This window comes from Phaseolus vulgaris, chromosome 9, assembly GCF_000499845.2.
Source record: "Phaseolus vulgaris cultivar G19833 chromosome 9, P. vulgaris v2.0, whole genome shotgun sequence".
NCBI classification, from domain to species: Eukaryota; Viridiplantae; Streptophyta; class Magnoliopsida; order Fabales; family Fabaceae; genus Phaseolus; species Phaseolus vulgaris.
Genome location: NC_023751.2, coordinates 21104002 through 21123841, shown reverse-complemented (window position 1 = coordinate 21123841; position 19840 = coordinate 21104002). Strand labels below are relative to the sequence as shown.

At 31.5% G+C, this 19840-nt stretch overlaps 2 protein-coding genes across 2 annotated transcripts; one reads left to right on the top strand and one right to left on the bottom strand.

Annotated features, from left to right (window-relative positions):
* Nucleotides 1-3397: 3397 nt before the first annotated feature.
* Nucleotides 3398-7308, top strand: LOC137821520 (protein CPR-5). Its single transcript, XM_068626148.1, has 5 exons — nt 3398-3870; nt 4132-4188; nt 4818-4853; nt 4977-5819; nt 6348-7308. Exons 1-5 carry the CDS (start codon nt 3625-3627, stop codon nt 6876-6878), a joined length of 1713 nt encoding a protein of 570 aa, XP_068482249.1. The 5' UTR covers nt 3398-3624; the 3' UTR covers nt 6879-7308.
* Nucleotides 7309-8419: 1111 nt separating this feature from the next.
* LOC137821742 (protein HEAT INTOLERANT 4-like) lies at nt 8420-16669 on the bottom strand. The gene is made up of 14 exons (XM_068626480.1): nt 16339-16669; nt 16118-16156; nt 15974-16027; nt 15832-15895; nt 15673-15731; nt 12052-12176; nt 11897-11956; nt 10752-10810; nt 10523-10602; nt 10335-10373; nt 9741-9803; nt 9609-9656; nt 9408-9536; nt 8420-8866 (listed from the first exon to the last, which is right to left on the bottom strand). The coding sequence occupies exons 1-14, from the start codon at nt 16456-16458 to the stop codon at nt 8819-8821; spliced, it is 987 nt and encodes a 328-aa protein (XP_068482581.1). The 5' UTR covers nt 16459-16669; the 3' UTR covers nt 8420-8818.
* Nucleotides 16670-19840: the final 3171 nt, after the last annotated feature.

Sequence of the window (19840 nt, the reverse complement as noted above, 5' to 3'; positions counted from 1 at the left end):
CAACAGAGACCAAGAAAACTGACTCAAAGATTAATTGCAGAATCTGCCAACATTGCTTATGCATTAACTATTGCACAAGAGATGGGTGAAGAAGGTGAACCCAAGAATTACTCTAAAGCTATCTCTAGTGATGACTCAACAAAGTTGATTGCTGCAAGAGATAAATTTTTAGTTAACAAGTTAAAGGCTCAGCTTAGTAGTGAATTTGATATGAAGGACTTAGGTCCTGCCAAGAAAATTTTAGGAATGGAGATCAACAGAGATCGTCAAGCTGGAAAACTTTTTCTATCAGAAAAGAAGTATGTTCTTAAGATGCTTGGCAAATTTGGAATGCGAGATTGCAAAGTTGTTAATACTCCAATTGCCGCCCACTTCAAGTTGTCATCAGATCAGTGTCCAAAATCAGACGAGGACAAAAGGCGCATGTCACATGTCCCATATTCAAATGCAATTGGAAGTCTCATGTATGTTATGGTATGTACTAGACCTGATTTAGCTTATGCTGTTAGCATTGTTAGCAGGTTCATGCATAATCCAGGAAAGGCACACTGGGAAGCCGTTAAATGGATACTTCGTTATCTGAAAGGGTCTCCAGATCTTGGTTTGGTATTTGATCAACATAGAGCCGATCTCGGAGGAGTAGTTGGCTATGTTGATGCTGACTATGGTGGTGATTTAGATCGGAGAAGGTCACTTTCAGCCTACATTTTTACCCTATGTGGGTCTGCTATCAGCTGGTATTCTTCACTTCAAGCCATTGCGGTTTTGTCCACCACTGAAGCAGAATATATTGTTGCTACAGAAGGTATGAAAGACGTTATATGGCTTCGAGGCTTGGTAAGTAAACTTGGTCTTCAACAAGATGTTCTTGTTATATTTTGTGATAATCAGAGTGTTGTTCACTTAACCAAGAACAGTAAGTATCACTCAAGGACCAAGCACATTGAAATTAAACACCATTTTATCCAAGACATTGTTGATACAGGAGATATAATTGTTGAAGAAATTCATACGGCCGAAAATCCTGCAGACATGTTGACCAAGCCACTTCCATCGGCTAAGTTCGATCATTGCCTGAACATAGCTGGTATTATCCATACTTAATCAAGGCTTCATGGCGAGAGAGTGTTATAGTCAAAGGCAAGTCAAGGTGGAGATTTGTGGGTTTATGACTCACCTTTAACCGTTTTCTTATATTAATTGGGAGGTTACTTGGCACAATCAATTGCAATCAATGGGAGGTTAATTGCCACAATCAATTGTCATCAAAGGGAGGTTAATTACCATTAATTGTATTTATTATTGTTGTCTCTTAAAACCACTATATATAGTGGCTTCCTTCATGTAACACACAACAAACAACAACACACACGTGCTTCCTCTCTCTTTTTCTATACTCTCTATTTATGCTTTTGAGTGTAAGTGTTTAACCCATATAGAGAGAATTTGTTTTGGAGCTATTTATCTATTAGCTTGAGAGGAATTTATTGTACTCCCAATACCATTATAGTGGAAGTTTTGGCTCTCTCGTCGGTGGTTTTTTACCTCTATTTAAAGGGGTTTTCCACCTAAAAATTTATGGTATCATTCTCATTTTTCTTTGTTACTTTAATTTCTCATAATTTTTGGTTGAAATTATCACGCTTTCGCATACGATATCCCTACAGATTTGATTGAATCATATTGACAAACTATATAAAGATTAACAAAATTATATAATTTCAAAGAACATGTCAAACACATGTTAAAAACTTAAAATGACAAACAAATAAAACACTGATTAAAGGATGTTAGTCAAATTTCACTATTAAACCAATATTAACACTGAGAGGGTTGTGCTAATCAAAACTCACCTAATTAATAATACAGTTTTCTCTTTAAATAAATTAACGTCATATGTATTAAATAGTCTTTTGCAGGAACCGCTCACTCTAACCTTAATCCGATAAGAAATAATCAAGTAAAATAACTAGATGAAGAGATTTGATAATCACACTAAGATAAAGATGAAAAATATTTCCATTCCATAAAAAAAATTATCAAAATATTATTTCATTTATTTTTTCTTATTTATCTTACATACAAGTGCTCATAGATAAATTTACCAAAATAAATTCATATAAATTTGTCTTTTTTTAAGTTAACATGTTTTATAATTAAAATAGACAAATAGATAATTTTAAACCATTATATATATATATATATATATATATAAATAACTCAGTTTCTTAAATCTATAAAACTTTATAAATTATATAAAATTTTACTTTTCTAATAAAATAATTTTGTATGATAGTGTAAATATGATAAATCAAATAGTCTGGTTTGTTTCAGGTACATAGTTTCTTTTTATTTAATCATTAAAATCTGGACATGATTAGCATCTTAATAATTACAAAAAAAATCTTATCATGTAAAATATACACACTCATTCTCCTTAGGTGATGATGTATTGTCACTTTTAATAGAGAAATAGAAAAAATAATTTAAAATAGAATGAAAATGATGGAAAGAAGGTAGATTTGTTAGAAATAAAAGAATCTGAAAAGGCCACAAGTAATTTTACAAAGACACCTATTTTCTTATCTCAAACATTTTTAGTTATTATAAATAGTAAATATTCAACGTAAGAAACCATCATTATATATTTTGTTTTTGTGAATATTCCAAAAAATAATAAATATTTTCAAATAAATTATAAACTATACAATATTAAAATTGTAATAAAATAAATTACAGCATATTTAAATTATAAATAAACAATAAATTATATAATGAACTATAATATATTTGTACATTCATAAGATATATAATAAATAATAAATTATGAATATTTTATATAGAGTATCATAAATGTCTTATATAGTATATTATAAATATTTTATAAAATGTACAATACATCATAAATACCACATACTATATTTATAAAATGATATAATATTTTACATAGTTTATTTATAAAATACAATAAAAATATTATTTTTAATAAATATATTATAAATTATTTAAACAATTATAATATTCTATATGATGTACTTATAAAATATGCTATAATTTATTATATAATTTATATATTATATATTATAAACTATTTATTCTACATTCTATATTCTATACAATATATCTACAAGATATATATATTTATAATGTGTTATAGGACTATGTATAATATAACTACAAAATATATTATATAATATTTATATTACATCTTGAAATTTAAATTATGTTTAAGTTTTAGTTTTTTATTTATTTATAGTAGGATAGTACTTTGTTTTTAGTTTTTAAAACAATCAAATCAGAACCTTTTCCAAATTTTAAAATCCCTTTTCTAGAATTCTTCAAAATATAGTTTTTTTTTTCAAATTTTCAAAATGTAATTTTGAAAATTAAAAAAATTGATTCAGTCAAAAATCATCGTGTACTCCAGGGCGAAAGAAAATAATGGGAGAGAGGCGGCAAAATTTCATCATTTTTCAGAAGTGAGAAAGAAACATTCTTTAGCGCCCTAATCATTCCATTACAACATTTGACACTTCAAATTTGAGGTTACTGTTGTTTATCAATATAAATTTCACGGATGTTTGATCTCTTCACTGGATCTGCTAAGAAAAAGCGAGGGCACACATGGCTGAGATTGAGGATTGTTCCTCTGAACCAACACCAATCAACCAATGCCCGAGTCAAATTTCAATCAACGATGGTATGCGAAGTTCAGAAGTTTCCGAAGGGTCGTCGAAAAGAAGAGGTAAAAGTAAGAGGGTACTACTGAAGCGTCGGAACCCTAGTGTGGTTGTTCGACGTCATAGGACTAATAATGTGAACACTATTGGTCTTCTTCTTGGAATATCATTTGCAGCAGTTACGGCTCAGGTAAATACTCCTCTTAAAGTTGGCTTCTTGAAGTTTTCTTGGTTCTAATTTTGTATTTGGTTAGTGGGTATTGGTTTTAGTTATGTATTTCTTCATCTAAACTGATGCCATGTGACTTCTATGAACATTGAAATATTTAACCATAGGTGATGATTAATGAGTTAGTGTTTTAAGTTTTTCAGTCAATTATTGTTTTGATCTGTTAATTATTGCTTGATATTGTGCACGATAATCTTTATTAATTTATTTTTAATTTTGAAGGTATTATATAAAAGAGATGCAGCAGCTGAGAGTATATCTCCAAATCATCTTTCAAAGGTAATTTTCTTCCCTCTTTTAGAAGCAAACTTGAATGATATTTGATGAAGCATGTCACACTAACTCTTCTTTAAATTTTTTAGATTGTAATTTGCACATGATTCTTTTCATTTATATTGATAACAACAACTCTCCATACAGCCTGATACTGTCTGAGGCATAGTTTTCAAAGGATTAATATATTGAGTTTTATTGGGGTATCTATTTAATGTACAAACACATTTTTTTCTTACCATTAATTAAAGAAGAATGCTGTAAGGGTAAAACGAAAGGGGTATTGGGCTTGTGAGTATAATGTATAATAAGAGCACCTCTGCAAAAAATTTCAAACAATTGAAGGAGGTTAAGAGTAAAAGTGAAATGGGTATTTGGGAGATTTGATGAAACTTCGGTAAGAGTAAGTGTAATTTTTCCTATTTGATAGCCACTCGTGTACCATTATGTTTAAAAAACATTTTTTGAGATGACTCATTGAGGTATTTGTTATTATTAAGAAAACCAAACTGAACTTTATAAAATTGGCTTATTATACATTATGAAATGTTCTAATCTTTAATTGATATGAGATTTCCAATAGTTATATTTGTTGTGATGATTGTAAGAGTTACAAAGTGTTGTCTTGCTCACAGATGTGTACGTCAGCTATCAAGGAATCTCTTGCCAGTGTAAGCCATATCAATTGGTGATTCATGTTCATCCCTTAATTGCAGTTTTACTAAGTTGTTTCCCAAGAATTTCATGTCAACATTAAGCAGCTTTTGTTTTGACTTTTCTCCATCTGATCACAGGTTTTTGGAGATAAGCTAGATGGTTTGACTAGGAACTTTGAGCAATCTTTTAGTAGCACATTGAGTACTCTCCAGTTAGTTTATGAATCATCCAAGTGCAATGAAGAAAATAAATTGAATAATATGAAGATGAAAATTCTGAATTCTAAATTGACTATTGACAAAGGAGAATGCTCAGGTGATATTGTTAGAGCGGATGGTCCTTCAAGACCATCTTATACTGAAATCCAAGATGAATCAATTAGTCATGATCTCGCTGAAGAGGTCAGGGATAACTTTCATATGGACTCAATCAGGCGTGATTCTCGTGAAGAGGACAGGGGCAGGGATAACTTTCATGTGAATTCAGTTACTCATGATTCACCTGAAGAGGGCAGGGATAAATTTATTGTGGATTCAGTTAGTCGTGATCTTGCATTGTATGGGCAATCAAACCAGATGATTTCTTTTTCTCAAATATCTTTTGGATCTGTAAATAATCCTATGGTTAGTATTTTTGAGAAGTCTGTCACAGAGCAGTGCCGTTCTAATGACCTCAAGGCACTTGAAATTGGTCTTAAAATGGAAGAATTGAACATGAAAAGGGATGAGTTGGCTCTTAACCGTGATTCAAATAGTCTAAGCAGATCGAAATTAGCCATGGGAGAATCAAAGGCATCTTTCAAAGCTGAAAAGTTTAAGACTGAGTTAGAGGATACGAGGCATGGTGAACTAAAAAAGAAGTGCATAGACTGTCTTATTACCGGTTTGCTCATCATGTCATCCTCACTTTTCTATGGTGCATATGTTTATTCCTACGAACGGATTGCTGAAGCTACTGAATCATGTACACCATCAACCCAGGCAAGTATAATCTTTTGTTTTCCCCTGGTTCCATGCCTTTTGGTGCTCATGAAATACTGAAACTATTGCATCATGCTTTGGTTTAGCAAAAATGGTTAATCAGAGTTTTTGCCTTGTCTTTTTGGTTATATGACTATGATTTGTATCAGGAACCTTTTCTTGAATGCAATTGTTTTTATGTGATTTATAGTGGCTACTTCAGTTGTATCTTAGTCAGTGTAGCCCTGCTCTAAAAGTGTTTTGTGAAAAAATAACTAACAGGGAGCATACTATACTGCTGAAGTTTTATTCAGAGAAAAAATTGATCTGTGTTAAGATTTCCATGTTTATTTTTTTAAAGTAAGTCTGTTATGATCTAAGATTCCACTTGTCATCTTTCCTTTATTCGTGCTCTAATTGAGAATTAAGATGCACACAATGTAAAGTAAGATGTTGTTCCCACAGTACTTCAGTGATTTAATATGCATATTATTCCAGCATTGCTATCAAGTGAAAGGTATTAAATGATGTTTTTCTTTTCCATTTTAGGAATCTTCCTCCTGGTGGACTCCCAAGTCTGTGACCTCATTCAATTCAAAATTGAATATTTTGTGGTGTCAAGTTCAAGTTATGAGCCGAATGCTGTTTGGCGTCTTGATGATTTTTGCAGTTGCATATTTGCTCTTGCAGCGATCAACAACATCATCACAAACTATGCCTGTTACTTTCGTCCTTTTAATGTTGGGAGTTGGTTGTGGCTATTGTGGCAAGCTGTGTGTAGAGACACTAGGTGGGAGTGGTAATGTGTGGCTCTTATACTGGGAGATTCTATGCTTGCTTCATTTCTTATCCCTCTGCTGGACACCTGCATTGTTCCGAATCCTTCATGGACCAGTCTCTGAATGGCAAACAACGCAAAAGAAATCAATTTTTGGGTATTGGATTCGCAGAGTTGTGTTCTATACTATCTTGCTAGTGTTTCTACCACTGTTCTGTGGTCTCATGCCATTTGCTAGCCTAGGTCAATGGAAAGACCATTTTACATTGAAGGGGTCAGACTTTAACGGATCAGAATGGTAAAGTACTGTTTGGTCATGGAAGACCTGTGTGTATCATACCCCTTGCCTGATTTTGGGCTACTTAGCTTGTGGTTAGCCTATTAACCTGTAGCCAAACATCACTGGTTGTATTTGCCAAAGTCCAGTTTCAGTTCATGATTTGCTAATTATTTTCTGCTCTGATGTGATATTCAAAGTAATGGAATGCGTATCGTATTGTGAGCACCACCTTGCTTTGCATTTGCTGCTGGATTCTTTTATGGTTTAGAACTGTTCAGGAGTTCTTACCGAGGCAGATGTGATTTTTTTGGGGTATAAGTTTACATAGAATGATGTAAATGTATGACAGTTAATTATGATTTTTTTTGTAATAATTGTCTTAAAGTTGTAAACAGGATGTTACATTTTATAGTTTCATGGTTGAATTCAAATTTCTTTGGACTTGTTTTTCAGTAGGAGGAATTTGGATGTCATCCTCACCCAAGAAGGGTTTTTCTCTTTTATCCCATCATTTAATCTCTTCCCTCTCGTAATATAAGATGTGATATTGAATTGAGTCTAAGCATATTTGAGTTGAATTAGTTTACTGTTAATTCTGAGTTTAATATTCTAATAAATCTCAGTGTTAGTTTTCATCTATTTTAAATATTTTATAAATGTTCCATAAAAAATTGAAAATGAACTTTTAATAAATGTAGTCTAAATTTTGAAAACTAAATTCTAGAACTTTACAAATATAAATATATTATTATCTAAATAATATTTTTGAAAAAATTATATAAAAACGTAAAGAATAGCTACCAATATTTAGTTTGACCCCCTTGGCCAGAGTTCATTTTCTAGCTCAAGCAAGATTTTTCTTTCTTTTTTATTTAAGTTTCAATATATTATTAAAAAATGCATTAATTTGACTTTAGATTCTTTAATCTAAAGAGTTTTTACAAATTCTTTAGGAAACATAAAAAATGCACCTTTTCAATTGAGAAAGAGCCTGTTTAGTTGGTTGGTAAATAAAGTTGATAATCAAAAATTAGTATTTATCAATTTTAGCAATTAAATATATGCCAGAAATGAAGCAAGTTATACGAATTGAGAAATATGTTCAATTGGTTAGTAACAAAACTCATATTTATAATTCAGTAATAATTTTTTTAGGTGTTTCTTTTTTATATCACAACTAATTTCTCCATGCACCCGCACCCATCACTTTCAAAACAGACTATTTTACTCCTTTTAAAAATAATTTATGAATTTCTCTTTCAGAAATATTTTCAGAATATATTTTCCAAAACATATTTTTATGAATTTTGAATTTAACTTTCATAAAGTCAAAAAATATATTTAAAAAAAAAAATCTAGAATAACCTTTTTGTTTTTCGGATCTACTATTCCATAAATATTTTTTCTTACAAAACAACCACGGTTTCACAATCACCCAAAACTATAAACGATAATATGGAGATTTAATTGTAGCTTTGTGTCTAATTTGCAGTGTCCAGTCCTATTAGAACAATTTTTCTCTGCAACCATTACCAACCTCCAATGGTAATATAACACAACCTCAACAGAAATAATAGTCTTAAATATATTATTCAAGGAATTCCACAAAATTTGTCCTTTCAACAATTCATCCTTCGATGTTAAAAATAACAATTTATTTTCATTTAACTTCTAATCAAAGCCATACGCTCGTCAATGGACAAAGAATCCAAAATTTGAAACCAAGACAAGAGAGCCACAAAAATTGAAGCACCTGAATCTCTGTAATTCTCCACAAATTGAAAATCAGAAACTCGTCCCATATATTCCTCCTATGTTAATATCAAGTTCCCATATATTTCTTCATAGAGCTACACTGCTGACGAGGCACCAGGTGGTTGCCTGTTGATCGTCAAAGATGACTAAACTAAATCTCTATTGGCAACAAGCCTGCATATGAACTTGTCATCGTCTTGAATCCAGTTACAGAACCTCATGAGCCTTTCCGTAATACCTGTTTATGAATGGAGACTGCAAACACAGAATGTTGTGTACACAATACATTAGACGGCCATGAAAATGTATTGTGAATGCATCCACTAATCGACTAGACATAGTAGCGGGTAAATCCTTCTAAAATGAATACTGTTTTAATTAGTACATGACAGAAACAGAGTAGCTTAATAATTTTAAGATTTTGCACATCAGATTGGGACCAGCTAGTTGCTTTCATAGGAACGCCTTTTTTCCACCAAAGATGAAAGAAAAATCAAACATTTATTTCCATCAATGTTCTTCGGCAGCTTGGCCCCTTCCTTCTCATCAATTACTACATTATATATATATATATATATATGTGTGTGTGTGTGTGTATGTAGACACATGTGCAAGTGTGTGAACTAAAATTGCGTGGCAAATATTTCACGATGTTCATTAGAAGTAGTCTTAGATATTTTACGGAAGAAATTTCATTTTCAAGGGCAGTAATTGATGCTTAATGTTGTGCTAAGATGTTAACATATTTTAAGAATTGGAACTCCAAAAATCCGTGTTCGAATGCCTGAGCGCTTACCTTAACATTTGATACATCAGGTGCATCTGGACTTTGCATGGGGTAGAACTTATAAAATCTCATAGCCTCAAATGCAGATTTAGTTTCCTCACTCATTTCTGCAATGACTTTTCTTCGAGCCTCCCTTGCCTACAGGAGACATAATAGGTAAAAATGCATAAAACAATAACACACTATGGGCAGAACCAAAAGCAAAAGTACCTCTCTATTAGATTTCTTTGCTTCGCGTACTTTTTCTTTGACAAATTCCTGAAACAATAAAATGATCATTCTAAGTGCTCCTCGAAAGAGGTGGAAACTTGAATCGCTTTATGATTTCCCATTACTCGATACCTTAAATGTATCTTTTTGATCTTCCGATAACTCCTCCTCCTCTATAAGCTTATCAGCGAACTCCTGTAGAATATAGAACAAATTTAGGATGGAGAACTTTGTCAAATATTATCTATTATATTCATTACATCACAAGACTAGTATGTGTCAATCACTTAACATTTTGTTCAACACATACAATTTATTAGTGTCATACAGGGTCTATTTGTGCTAAAAAAAAGTAAGTCATTTTCTAGCATGTGATTTATTTTAAGTGATTACTATATATGCAACAATTAATGTGCTTGTTTACGGTAAAAGAAAAGTACTTTTTCAATTAGAAGTGATTTCTATCGATTCCTCCCCATCTGCCTTTTTCCTGCTTTTTTTTTAAATAAGTTTATCCAAACATGTTAAAAATCCTAAGTATTGATTCTTATATAAAAAAAAGAAACAGTTTTTCTAAAAAAAGTTTAACAAATAGACCCATAATATTATAGATTAAAAGTAGTGATTTTCAAATTTAGATTGACCAAACACAGAAATGCTTTTGAAGGATTAAAAAAATATTTAAGTTTATCCTAAACAACAAACACTCGAGAGATAACTCCATACCTCAAGTTCATCTAATTCCCAATCAAATTCACAGAAAACCTGCGAGAAAAAGCGGTAGATAAGTAAACAGGTAGAAAACTCAGTATATGATTTTAACCTGCCTTACTCGTGTAAACATGTCAATAAAAAAGGATCCCAAGCAATCCAGTATTGGTAATGTATTTGCAAAAATTCTAACTCATAATTACCGGCTTTGGCTCTGCTGGAAATATTATTTGAACTTCAGTGCTTTGTTCAAGCTCATCTTCCTTAAACGGCTGGTAGAAATCTGTTACAAAAATAACAAATAAAGGATATAATAAATCAAATCATAACCGTAAAAAGATATAATTATATCTTCTTTCCACTAACTACTATATACATGTGCACAACAAGTATACATATGTGATAAATTTTATTCTAGAGCTAGAAACGCACAAGGCAAGCAATACTCGTATTTCTTCACGCGATCCAACTTCAGATGTTTCAGTGCAGCCCTGTATCGCAAAGATTCATACCACAAGACAAAAGCCAGTCATGAGCAAACATACTATACTTATTGATCAAAAAGTTTCAACAAGCAGCTACTAATAGCTCCTACAATAAAGGACAACTGACCAAGTTGCATATACATATAAAACACTGAAAATGGCACAAAATATCAAAGCGCTGGACTTTCAGTTTTCCCAATTAACAACACTTTACTTAAGTGTCGATTGAACTGAAATTGCATACTCGTTTATTTATTTTATAATATTTACTTGCAAGGGAACTTGTCAAAGGAAGTATAGTTGAATCTAGAAAAGTTCAACCCGTTTTCGTGTATTAATTATATCAAGAACAAAATTTAAATAACGTTGTCACACAACACAAGCACAGTTGCACCAGTGAGACCCTTTCCAACTCAGCAGGATTGACACACAAGTAGAAGTTCAATATCAAATGAGATTGAGACACAAGACTCCACTTTGAGGTGGAGGCACTCTTCTTGACTTCTTCATCCTGATTTTAAAGAGTGGGCTTAACTCTACATCAATCAGTTAAGAAAGCACGTGCTGGAAGGTATAACATTCTAGACACAGCAGTGAACCTTGCAGGATCCAGTGTGCTATTTGAAAAAGGCAATATTATTTATCAAAACAATAATAATAAATTTGAAAACCAGGGAATTACATAAAGTAAAAAAAATAACTATAATCATTTTGGCAATATCCAATATGAAGGAAAAGAGTTATATGTAACGGATGCAAAACCAAACAAAAATAAAATTATTAGTTCTAGCTAATAAAATTTACCTTGAAAATGAAAAGCAATGGAATGGAAACTAACAAACAAGTAGAGAGGAAACAAAAACAAGGAACAAAGGTGGCAGAAGATTCAGACACTCAAAGAAAACATATAAAGTTGCAAGAGGCAATGTTTCTTCTAAGCAAGATAATTTCACAAAGTAAATCTATTAAAATCGGAACTTTGAACAAATGAAACATCTTTAATATAGTGCATTACTAATCTTGAAAAGTAAAAACAACTGAAACAGGTTCCTGATAAAGACTGTGAAGGACAGGACAAAGAGAGAGCCATACCTTCTTTGGGTGCAACTTAAGATAAATATTAGAGACTTTAGTTTGTCAACTTGACTTTCCCTTTTGAAGACAAAAAAAATTATATTGAAGTTCAGACATGATCGTGAAGCAATATGTAAACGAAACCACCAAAATAGCCAAATTTAGATAAATACCGGTCCTCCAGGGGGATATATGGAACCCAGTCCATTTTCATTTGGGTCATGGGTATTATTTCTTCAGACTCTCTCTGAACTGAGTTAATCCCGATCTTATCAGACGGTGGGAAAGGTGAAACTACCTGAACACAAAAAGTAAGTGAAATATCTTACATTTAAAATAAAAAATGTAAAAATAACTACAATCATCAAAATCGATAAATCTCACAAAGCTGATTCCAACAACATTTACACCTAACAATCCGTAAAATGGAATTTCCTGCCAAATCTATATGCCCAGGGCCATGGCATAAGGAGTGACACACAACACATACACGACTAGAAAACACAAATTCTTAAGTTTAGGAATAATCAGTTGAGATATTATTTTACAGACACAGTTTATTCTTTTTCAAGTGATACAGTAGATTTATATACAGGAGTCTGCTGAAAATTTTAGGAAATAGGGAAAACTTATTATAGGGACAAATCCTTGTGGTTATGGGATTGTTTCTATATATAAAATCCTAGTATTAATAGCAAGATAACGTAACGATACAAAATAAAATTACATCAAGGCTAATACAAAACTTCCTAAAATGCATCAAGAACGAACACGGTTTTGACACCCCCTCAAGTTGGTGAATTTCTATTTCCAACTTAGATATAATCCTTTCAAAGCTATTACTTTTCAGTCCCTTCGTAAGTATATCTTCAAGTTAACTCTAATTGGATACATAAAAATCAAGTCATTGTCTAGCTTTTCTTTGATAAAATGTCTATTCACCTCAATATGCTTTGATCTATCATGTTGCACCAGACTGTGTGATGAGAAAACCCAAAATTATATTGATCCCTCAAGATCATATCACTGTGTGGACTATACTAATTTTAAATTTATTGTCACGATATAACCGCAGGTTCATTCCACCTTATCTTTAGCAATAAAATATTTACAACATAATTGATCATGTTAAAAACCAAGCGATTATGTCGTAAATATTTATTTAACATAATCGATTATATGTAACTTACTTCACAAAAAGTTAAATGCAAAAGTATGCCTCGTTTATTTGCTCGTTATGTTTCCATTGTTGGAAATAAACACAATGGTAATGATGTTGAGTTGGATCCTTAGGCATAGACAGGTCCTAGAATGACCTTTTCTCTTCTTGAATATACTAGATTGCTCACAAACTTCCCATTATCAGGTGCAAGTTCTATTGTCAATGTTGATTCTATATCTTGTCTTGTTACTTTTTCTATTTCTTTCTCATTTTTAGGGACATCAGTGCTAGAACTAATATTTGTCCCAATTCTAATTGAAAATTTGGAACTATGAACAACAACTCATCTTCCTTTCTCTCCCTAAAGATGTGGTTGCCTGAAGTAGTTTTCTTGTTCACTGAAAGTGACATCCCGGGACACAATTTTTTCATGGGAGAAAACATTTATATCCTTTTTGTGTGATTAAGTACCCCCAAACACACTTTACTCCCTAAGATCAAGTTTTCCCCATTTCATTACTATGAAAACATGCACAAAGGATACACCCAAATATTCTATGTTGGGAGTTTATTGTCAGGGTCTATATGGGGTAAAACGAGGACAGGATTTCCATGGGACTCTTTTGAGGCTAAGGCTTTTTAGAGAGTAACCTATTGATTAGGTAGGTAGCAATAAGTATAGCTTCCCTCCAAAAAAAAATTTGGAACATTGTTTTGAAAAGGAAGACCTCCAGTTTGAGCAAGTGCCCATTTTTCCTTTGTTGAGGTATGTGAACACATGAAGATTCATGAATTATCATTTCCTTTAGAGAAAAAGATTGATCACAAAATTAATGTAGTCTTTGGCATTATCCAACTTAATTCTCTTGATAATAATTCCAGATTGATTATTAGTCATTTGAAAAATTGTAAAAAAACAGAGCTAACCTTATATTTTGTTTCAATAAGAAAATCCAAGTCACTAGTGTATAATCATCTATGAAGCTAAGAAACTACTTAGCCCTTGAGATATACGGAACACTAGAAGCACCTCAGTATGAACAACAACAAAAAGGTATCCTAGGTGACAATGGAATAGTTTATTTTCTCTTTGCTCATCATGGTAGACTAAGATTGAGGGAGTGGCTCTTAGTAGGAAAATTGCCATCCTCCATATTGTAAAGGTCATTCATTCAATTTTCTAGCATGTCCAATCATCCTCCCAAATTATTGACCTGCAATATACAAGAGTTGCTATGAAATACAATGTTACACGAGACCTCTAAGTTTCTGTACAAAAATTAAATTGGTGGATAATTTAGGAACATGAAGGAAATTTTTAGTATTATGGATGAAGTTATTTGGATCTCCCGTAATCCTGTTGAAGTTATAAGAGATTCATTTCTTGTAAAAAATTATTTTCACTAGAAAATGAAGAATATGTGGAGGAGAAGTATTAAGAGAGTGGTATGGTATCTTGGTCAATGGCTCTAGAGTCTAGTAAAGGTGTATAAGAAACATTAAATCTACGAGAACTTGGAAACTTACCAGAATATGTTAAGAAGCCCGTATATGTGAGCATCTCCTATTTACTAAGGAAAGATCTTACCCTTTCTATCTCCTTAAGATTCAACTAACAGATTCTTTCCTCCTTTTGGCCTCCATTCTCAGCTTGCGGGGTTTTCTAGTAATTTCCAGCACTTCAATCTTGTGTGGCATGGTTTATTGTAGTAGGTACAGCAGACCTCTTCATTCCTTATTTTCCATATTGGGAAATTCACCTTTCCTCTAATTACCAACCATGGTTGTTCCTCCTTCAACCACCATTATTAAACTCTCGGTAGTTGGAGTCTTCAGCATCAGCTCACTCTTGTGCTTTCTTTACTTCAAGTAAAGAGTCTTCAGCATCAGCTCGCTCTTGCTTTCTTTACTTCAAGTACTACGACTCTACGAGTTTCTCCTTTTCGAGGGACCGACCTTTCCTTTTCCTTTCAAGATGATCTTAATGAGTTGAGACCATTTGATATACTTCTTTCCATTTAACCAATAAACAGAATAAACATTTTGCAATTCTCTAGCATTTTGGGACTTGTTGTCTCCGACATCGGGAGTAGGGTTCATGATTTCAAACATCACAAGTAGGTGCGATCAAAGCATAAGGGAGAAGATGGGAACCATGCAGCAATGAAGGCTGCAGTGATGATTTCAGTCAGACAACAGTGTAGGCTGTACTTTACAGTTAGGTTCTAAGGCAGCACTGAAGGTTGCAGCTTAGGGTTGGGATAAGAGGCTCCCAAAGATCAGTAGCTTTGATACCATCTCAAGTTTAGGAATAATTTGTAAGATATTATTTATGAGATTCATGTAGACAAAAACCTGCTGATAATTTAAGAAAATAGGGAAGTATTCTGGGGAACAAATCCCTGTGATTATGGAATTGTTCTGCATATACAATTCTGGTATAATAGCAAGATACAGAATAAAAATACAGCAAGACTAAAATAAAACTTCCTAAATTGCATACGGAACTACACGGTTTTGACACAAATGACTATTCCTAATTAGCACAATCTAATTTTTCATCCAAACAAAAAAAAAATTAAGCCCAAATCAATTTAGCCAACACATAACAGAACCAAGTTTGACAACTTACAGCTACAACAACAGGTATGCAGACAACTTTGCTTTCATCTTTGAACCACACCAGTTGAGCTGAAGAATCAAGAACATAATCAGTCAGATGAAACAGAAAATAAAATAAAATTGACAACAAATCAAACTCAAGCCGCGCCCTAGTTTGCAAGCTACTTACGCTCAGTGCAGCCAAAGAGATAAACCTTTCTTCCATGCAGCACACCGCCCTCTTCAAATGCATTCTGAACATAATTCATTGACCAAATTAAACATTTAATCTAAAACGATAATCGAAAGTTGAGGTTCAGAACAATACTCACTTCCAGGTTAGAGAAATTCCACTTGTATTGATACACGGAATCCAATTGATCCCACTGGCATCACAAAAGAGGCAGTCAGAAAAAAAAATGACAGAAATAATGTTGTAAACCAATACGATCTACGAAATAAATAAACAAACAAACCTCTGTTCCTACAGGAAATGTTTCCCTCCACAAGTCTTCCTACAAATATTTATCACCAAAATGCAACAATCATTAGTCCCACAGTTTTACAGTCTGAAATAAATATGACCGCCATTAAACTGGATCAATACCCATAAGCTATAGTACAAACCCTCGACAAAGAGACATAATCAATTTATACAAAAACAAATTAAAATTGAAAAACTAGGTTGTAGTTTTACTAAATTGCGCTTGTCCTCGAAATACTCGTCTTGCTTGGGAGGCTTAATTTTAGTGGATCGCTTATTGCGTTGCTTGGATTCTTCGTTCTGTTTCGCTTTCCTCTTAGTTGCTTTGCTCATTGTCAATTTGGAGAGAGAGAAAGGTGGATGAATTGGATTGAAAAAGGGAAAGAGAAAGAGCAAATTTGTGTGCGTGATAATTTTGTTTGGATTGATTTGTGAAAAAAATAGTGGTGAGTGATACCAATAGCTGAAAGAGGAGACAAGTTTGAATGAAGACAAAACGCGAACTCTGCAAGAGGCGGGGTTGGGTTGGTGACAAATACTTTTCAAATTTGCCACACACAACTCAAAACCTGCTTCTATAAAAAAATTAAAATAATAATAATAATAATAAAATAAAATAAAAAATCATAACAATATATATATATATATATACATATATTATATTTTTTTTACCTATATGGTGAAAAATCTATTGCACTACTTCACTTTTTCATTGTATTTTTACTTCTTTTTTTTTACTATTACGCCGCAGTTTTTCCGTTTAAAGTTAATTTCCTTTTTCAATTTAATATCCTTTTTAAGTTTTTTTTTTGTTAAAATTACATTTATGAGACTTCCATAATCTTTGTAATTTGGGTCGAATTAGAACATGCAATTAAGATGGTTTCAAATATTTTGTTGCCATGTTCTAGATCACAGTACAATTAAGTGAGAATTATTATTTGATTTTATCTTTCAAAATCAAAATAAATATTTTATATATTAATTAAGGTCTTGATCACGTTGTAATTATGGGTTTCACTTGTCTTGTGCTTTTAAGATTAAAACAATATGGCTAGTCCAAAATATTTATTTTTTTATTTTAAATCCTAAAAGTAAAATATATTTGTTGATGGAAATCGCTAAGGAGGACCATCTATTTGATAAACAAGAATACTCCACTTCTCGAAATAAATTTCCATCATAACATATAGTTATTTTAAATATTATATTTGATTTTTAATTAATTAATAATATAAATACTTTTATGTTAATATTATTTTTCTGTTTTATAAAAAGTATTAAAAAATTTATACTAGTTTTCCAGTTTTAGGGTAAGTTATATTTATTTTGAATATGTAGTCGTTAATTTCTTACATCTTGATCTATGACCTAATTTGGTATTTGAGGGTAAGAGGTACAAAACTCACAATCACAATAATGTCTACAATTTAGATAAAAAAAATACTAACTTAAATAATAAAAAAAAAACAAGAAAAAACAAGTTATATTACCATAATATTTATAAAATGATTTTGGGTGAACATTTATCACATTTTACCAAATTCAAATATTTATTACTGAACCATTCTAATAAAATATTTTATCGATAATAAGTTAACATTCAAAAAAAATGTTAATAATTTTTTTTATATAACATTATGTTGTTATAAGTTAATATGAAATATTTTAATATTTTAATTTATTATAAAAATTAGTTTATTATTTTAAAAAAATTGTAAATAATTAAATCCAATAATTTATTAACTAAAAGTTTAGACTAGAACAAAAATCAACTTTAAACGAGAAAGATATTTAACACTTCAAAAATTACCACTACTTCACCCTAGTCAATCCCTTTTCTATAAGTTTGAACATTAATCTAAACAATATCACTATTGTGTAAATAAATTATAATTGTTTTTGAAAGATTCTCTGCAAAAATAAAGAGATTTTTAGAAAAGGCTTAAAAAATACTTATAGTTTTGTATTCAATCTCAAATTGATTCGGTGCAGAGAGAATCAGCACTAGAATTAATGCCTTTAAGGGGAAAGGCTTGTTATCTAACACTTGAACTAGACTCTTTCTTTTTGTACTCTAACAAATTTCTTCCTCCACCCCATCATTTTTGAAAAAAATTATTTTATTTCTTTTAAAAATGATTTCCATATTGTTCTTTTTGGAATATTTTTGGAACATATTTTCTGGATATATTTTATTAATTTCATATTTACAAATTTGGAAATAAAAAAAAAAATATGTTTCAGAAAGGATATTTTGGAATAATTTTTTGTCTTTCAGATTTTTTATTTTGGAAACATCCTTTACTTACAAAACTCATATTCTGAAAACATTTTTGCTTACAAAACCCCTATTCCGGAATCATCCAAAACTGTAAAAGGATATTTTCGATATTTCAAATAATAGAGGGGTGCAGGAAGAAAAATGTAAGGTTGCAGGAAGAAACTCCCCTTGAACTATAGAGCCTGTAATTCAAACATAGAAAGAAAGAAAAAATAGTTGAATGCTAAAAAAATGTGTATTTTAGGGTTTTACTTGTAGACTTTTTTTTTTTAAACTTTGTTGAATAATAGTTTATAGTCATATTTGTTGACCATTATCGAATTTCCAAGTTTAATTAAGGACTGATTTTATTGTTTTTTTCCTTAAATCAATTTCACTTTATTTTATTCAAATATTTTTTTATTATCCAAACAAAATTGAAGGTTGACAATTGTCTTTTTTACTTAATTTTTTTTTTTGACAATATGTAAATGGACGTTTTCATATTATTATAGTAAAAGGTAAGAAAAGATAGAAACACAAATTTTGTTTGGATTTCACGATTATATGAAGAAGAGAACAAATTTTGAGAAAATTTTCCCTACATTCAAAACTACTTCTATTAGAAAAGAAATCAAGGGCATTAGACAACTTTAGGGAGAGACATTGTATCAGTAATGAAAGAGATTTAACAAGTTGTGTTCAACATTTTCAAACCATCAGAATGAACAACTGTTGATCTAGTACTTCTATAAGGGATTGATGCCTATGGAGCGAAACATAGTGGTTGAATTTTAATGGATAAAACACCAACAATTGTTATATACATTTAATTTCCAATACAAAAAAAATCATCTCAACAATTGAACTCAAGAAATATGAGTTCCAACTCAGTGCATGATTTGAGTTGATATATCTCATGAGACAGCTAGTCATGGGACAACAGGTGAATGTTATACAAATACTTTTAAATATGTGTGACATTTGTGCAACAACTAACCATTTCCCAGCTGCATGCCCTCACTTTCAGGAGACAGATGCAACATCATTTGAGGTAGTAACAAGGGTGTTTCTTGGATCATAGGCTTTCTTTAAGTCACTAGCCAACAATAGTACAATCCTTACTCTGACGTATATAACCCTAACATGAGAGATAATTCAAACTTGAGATATAGTCCAAGACTAGCCAAGCAAAGAATTGTTTTTACAACAGACTCAGCAGAACGAGCAGAAATATCATGCTTCTTCGTTTAAACAACAACAATAACAATCATATACATTAGCGCATCAATAGTAGCAACCACTTGTGCAGACTGATTTTGAACCATCCTTAAAGAACTTGGTGAAACAGTTTTAGCAAAATGTTTATGCGAGAATTCAGAACCTACGAACTCAGGTTGGTCAATTAGCCATTACACTAAAAACACGTGCAACAATAAGGCTCAAGTGTTC

Bases quoted from the DNA above. Each gene is read 5' to 3' on its own strand.
- LOC137821520 (XM_068626148.1), top strand. From the start codon at position 3,625: ATGGCTGAGATTGAGGATTGTTCCTCTGAACCAACACCAATCAACCAA. The intron at 4,189-4,817 runs GTAATTTTCTTC...TCTTGCTCACAG, and splicing joins CTCCAAATCATCTTTCAAAG to ATGTGTACGTCAGCTATCAA. The intron at 4,854-4,976 runs GTAAGCCATATC...ATCTGATCACAG, and splicing joins TCAAGGAATCTCTTGCCAGT to GTTTTTGGAGATAAGCTAGA.
- LOC137821742 (XM_068626480.1), bottom strand. From the start codon at position 16,458: ATGAGCAAAGCAACTAAGAGGAAAGCGAAACAGAACGAAGAATCCAAG. The intron at 9,657-9,740 runs GTATCGAGTAAT...TTATTGTTTCAG, and splicing joins ATCAAAAAGATACATTTAAG to GAATTTGTCAAAGAAAAAGT. The intron at 9,537-9,608 runs GTACTTTTGCTT...TGTCTCCTGTAG, and splicing joins CAAAGAAATCTAATAGAGAG to GCAAGGGAGGCTCGAAGAAA.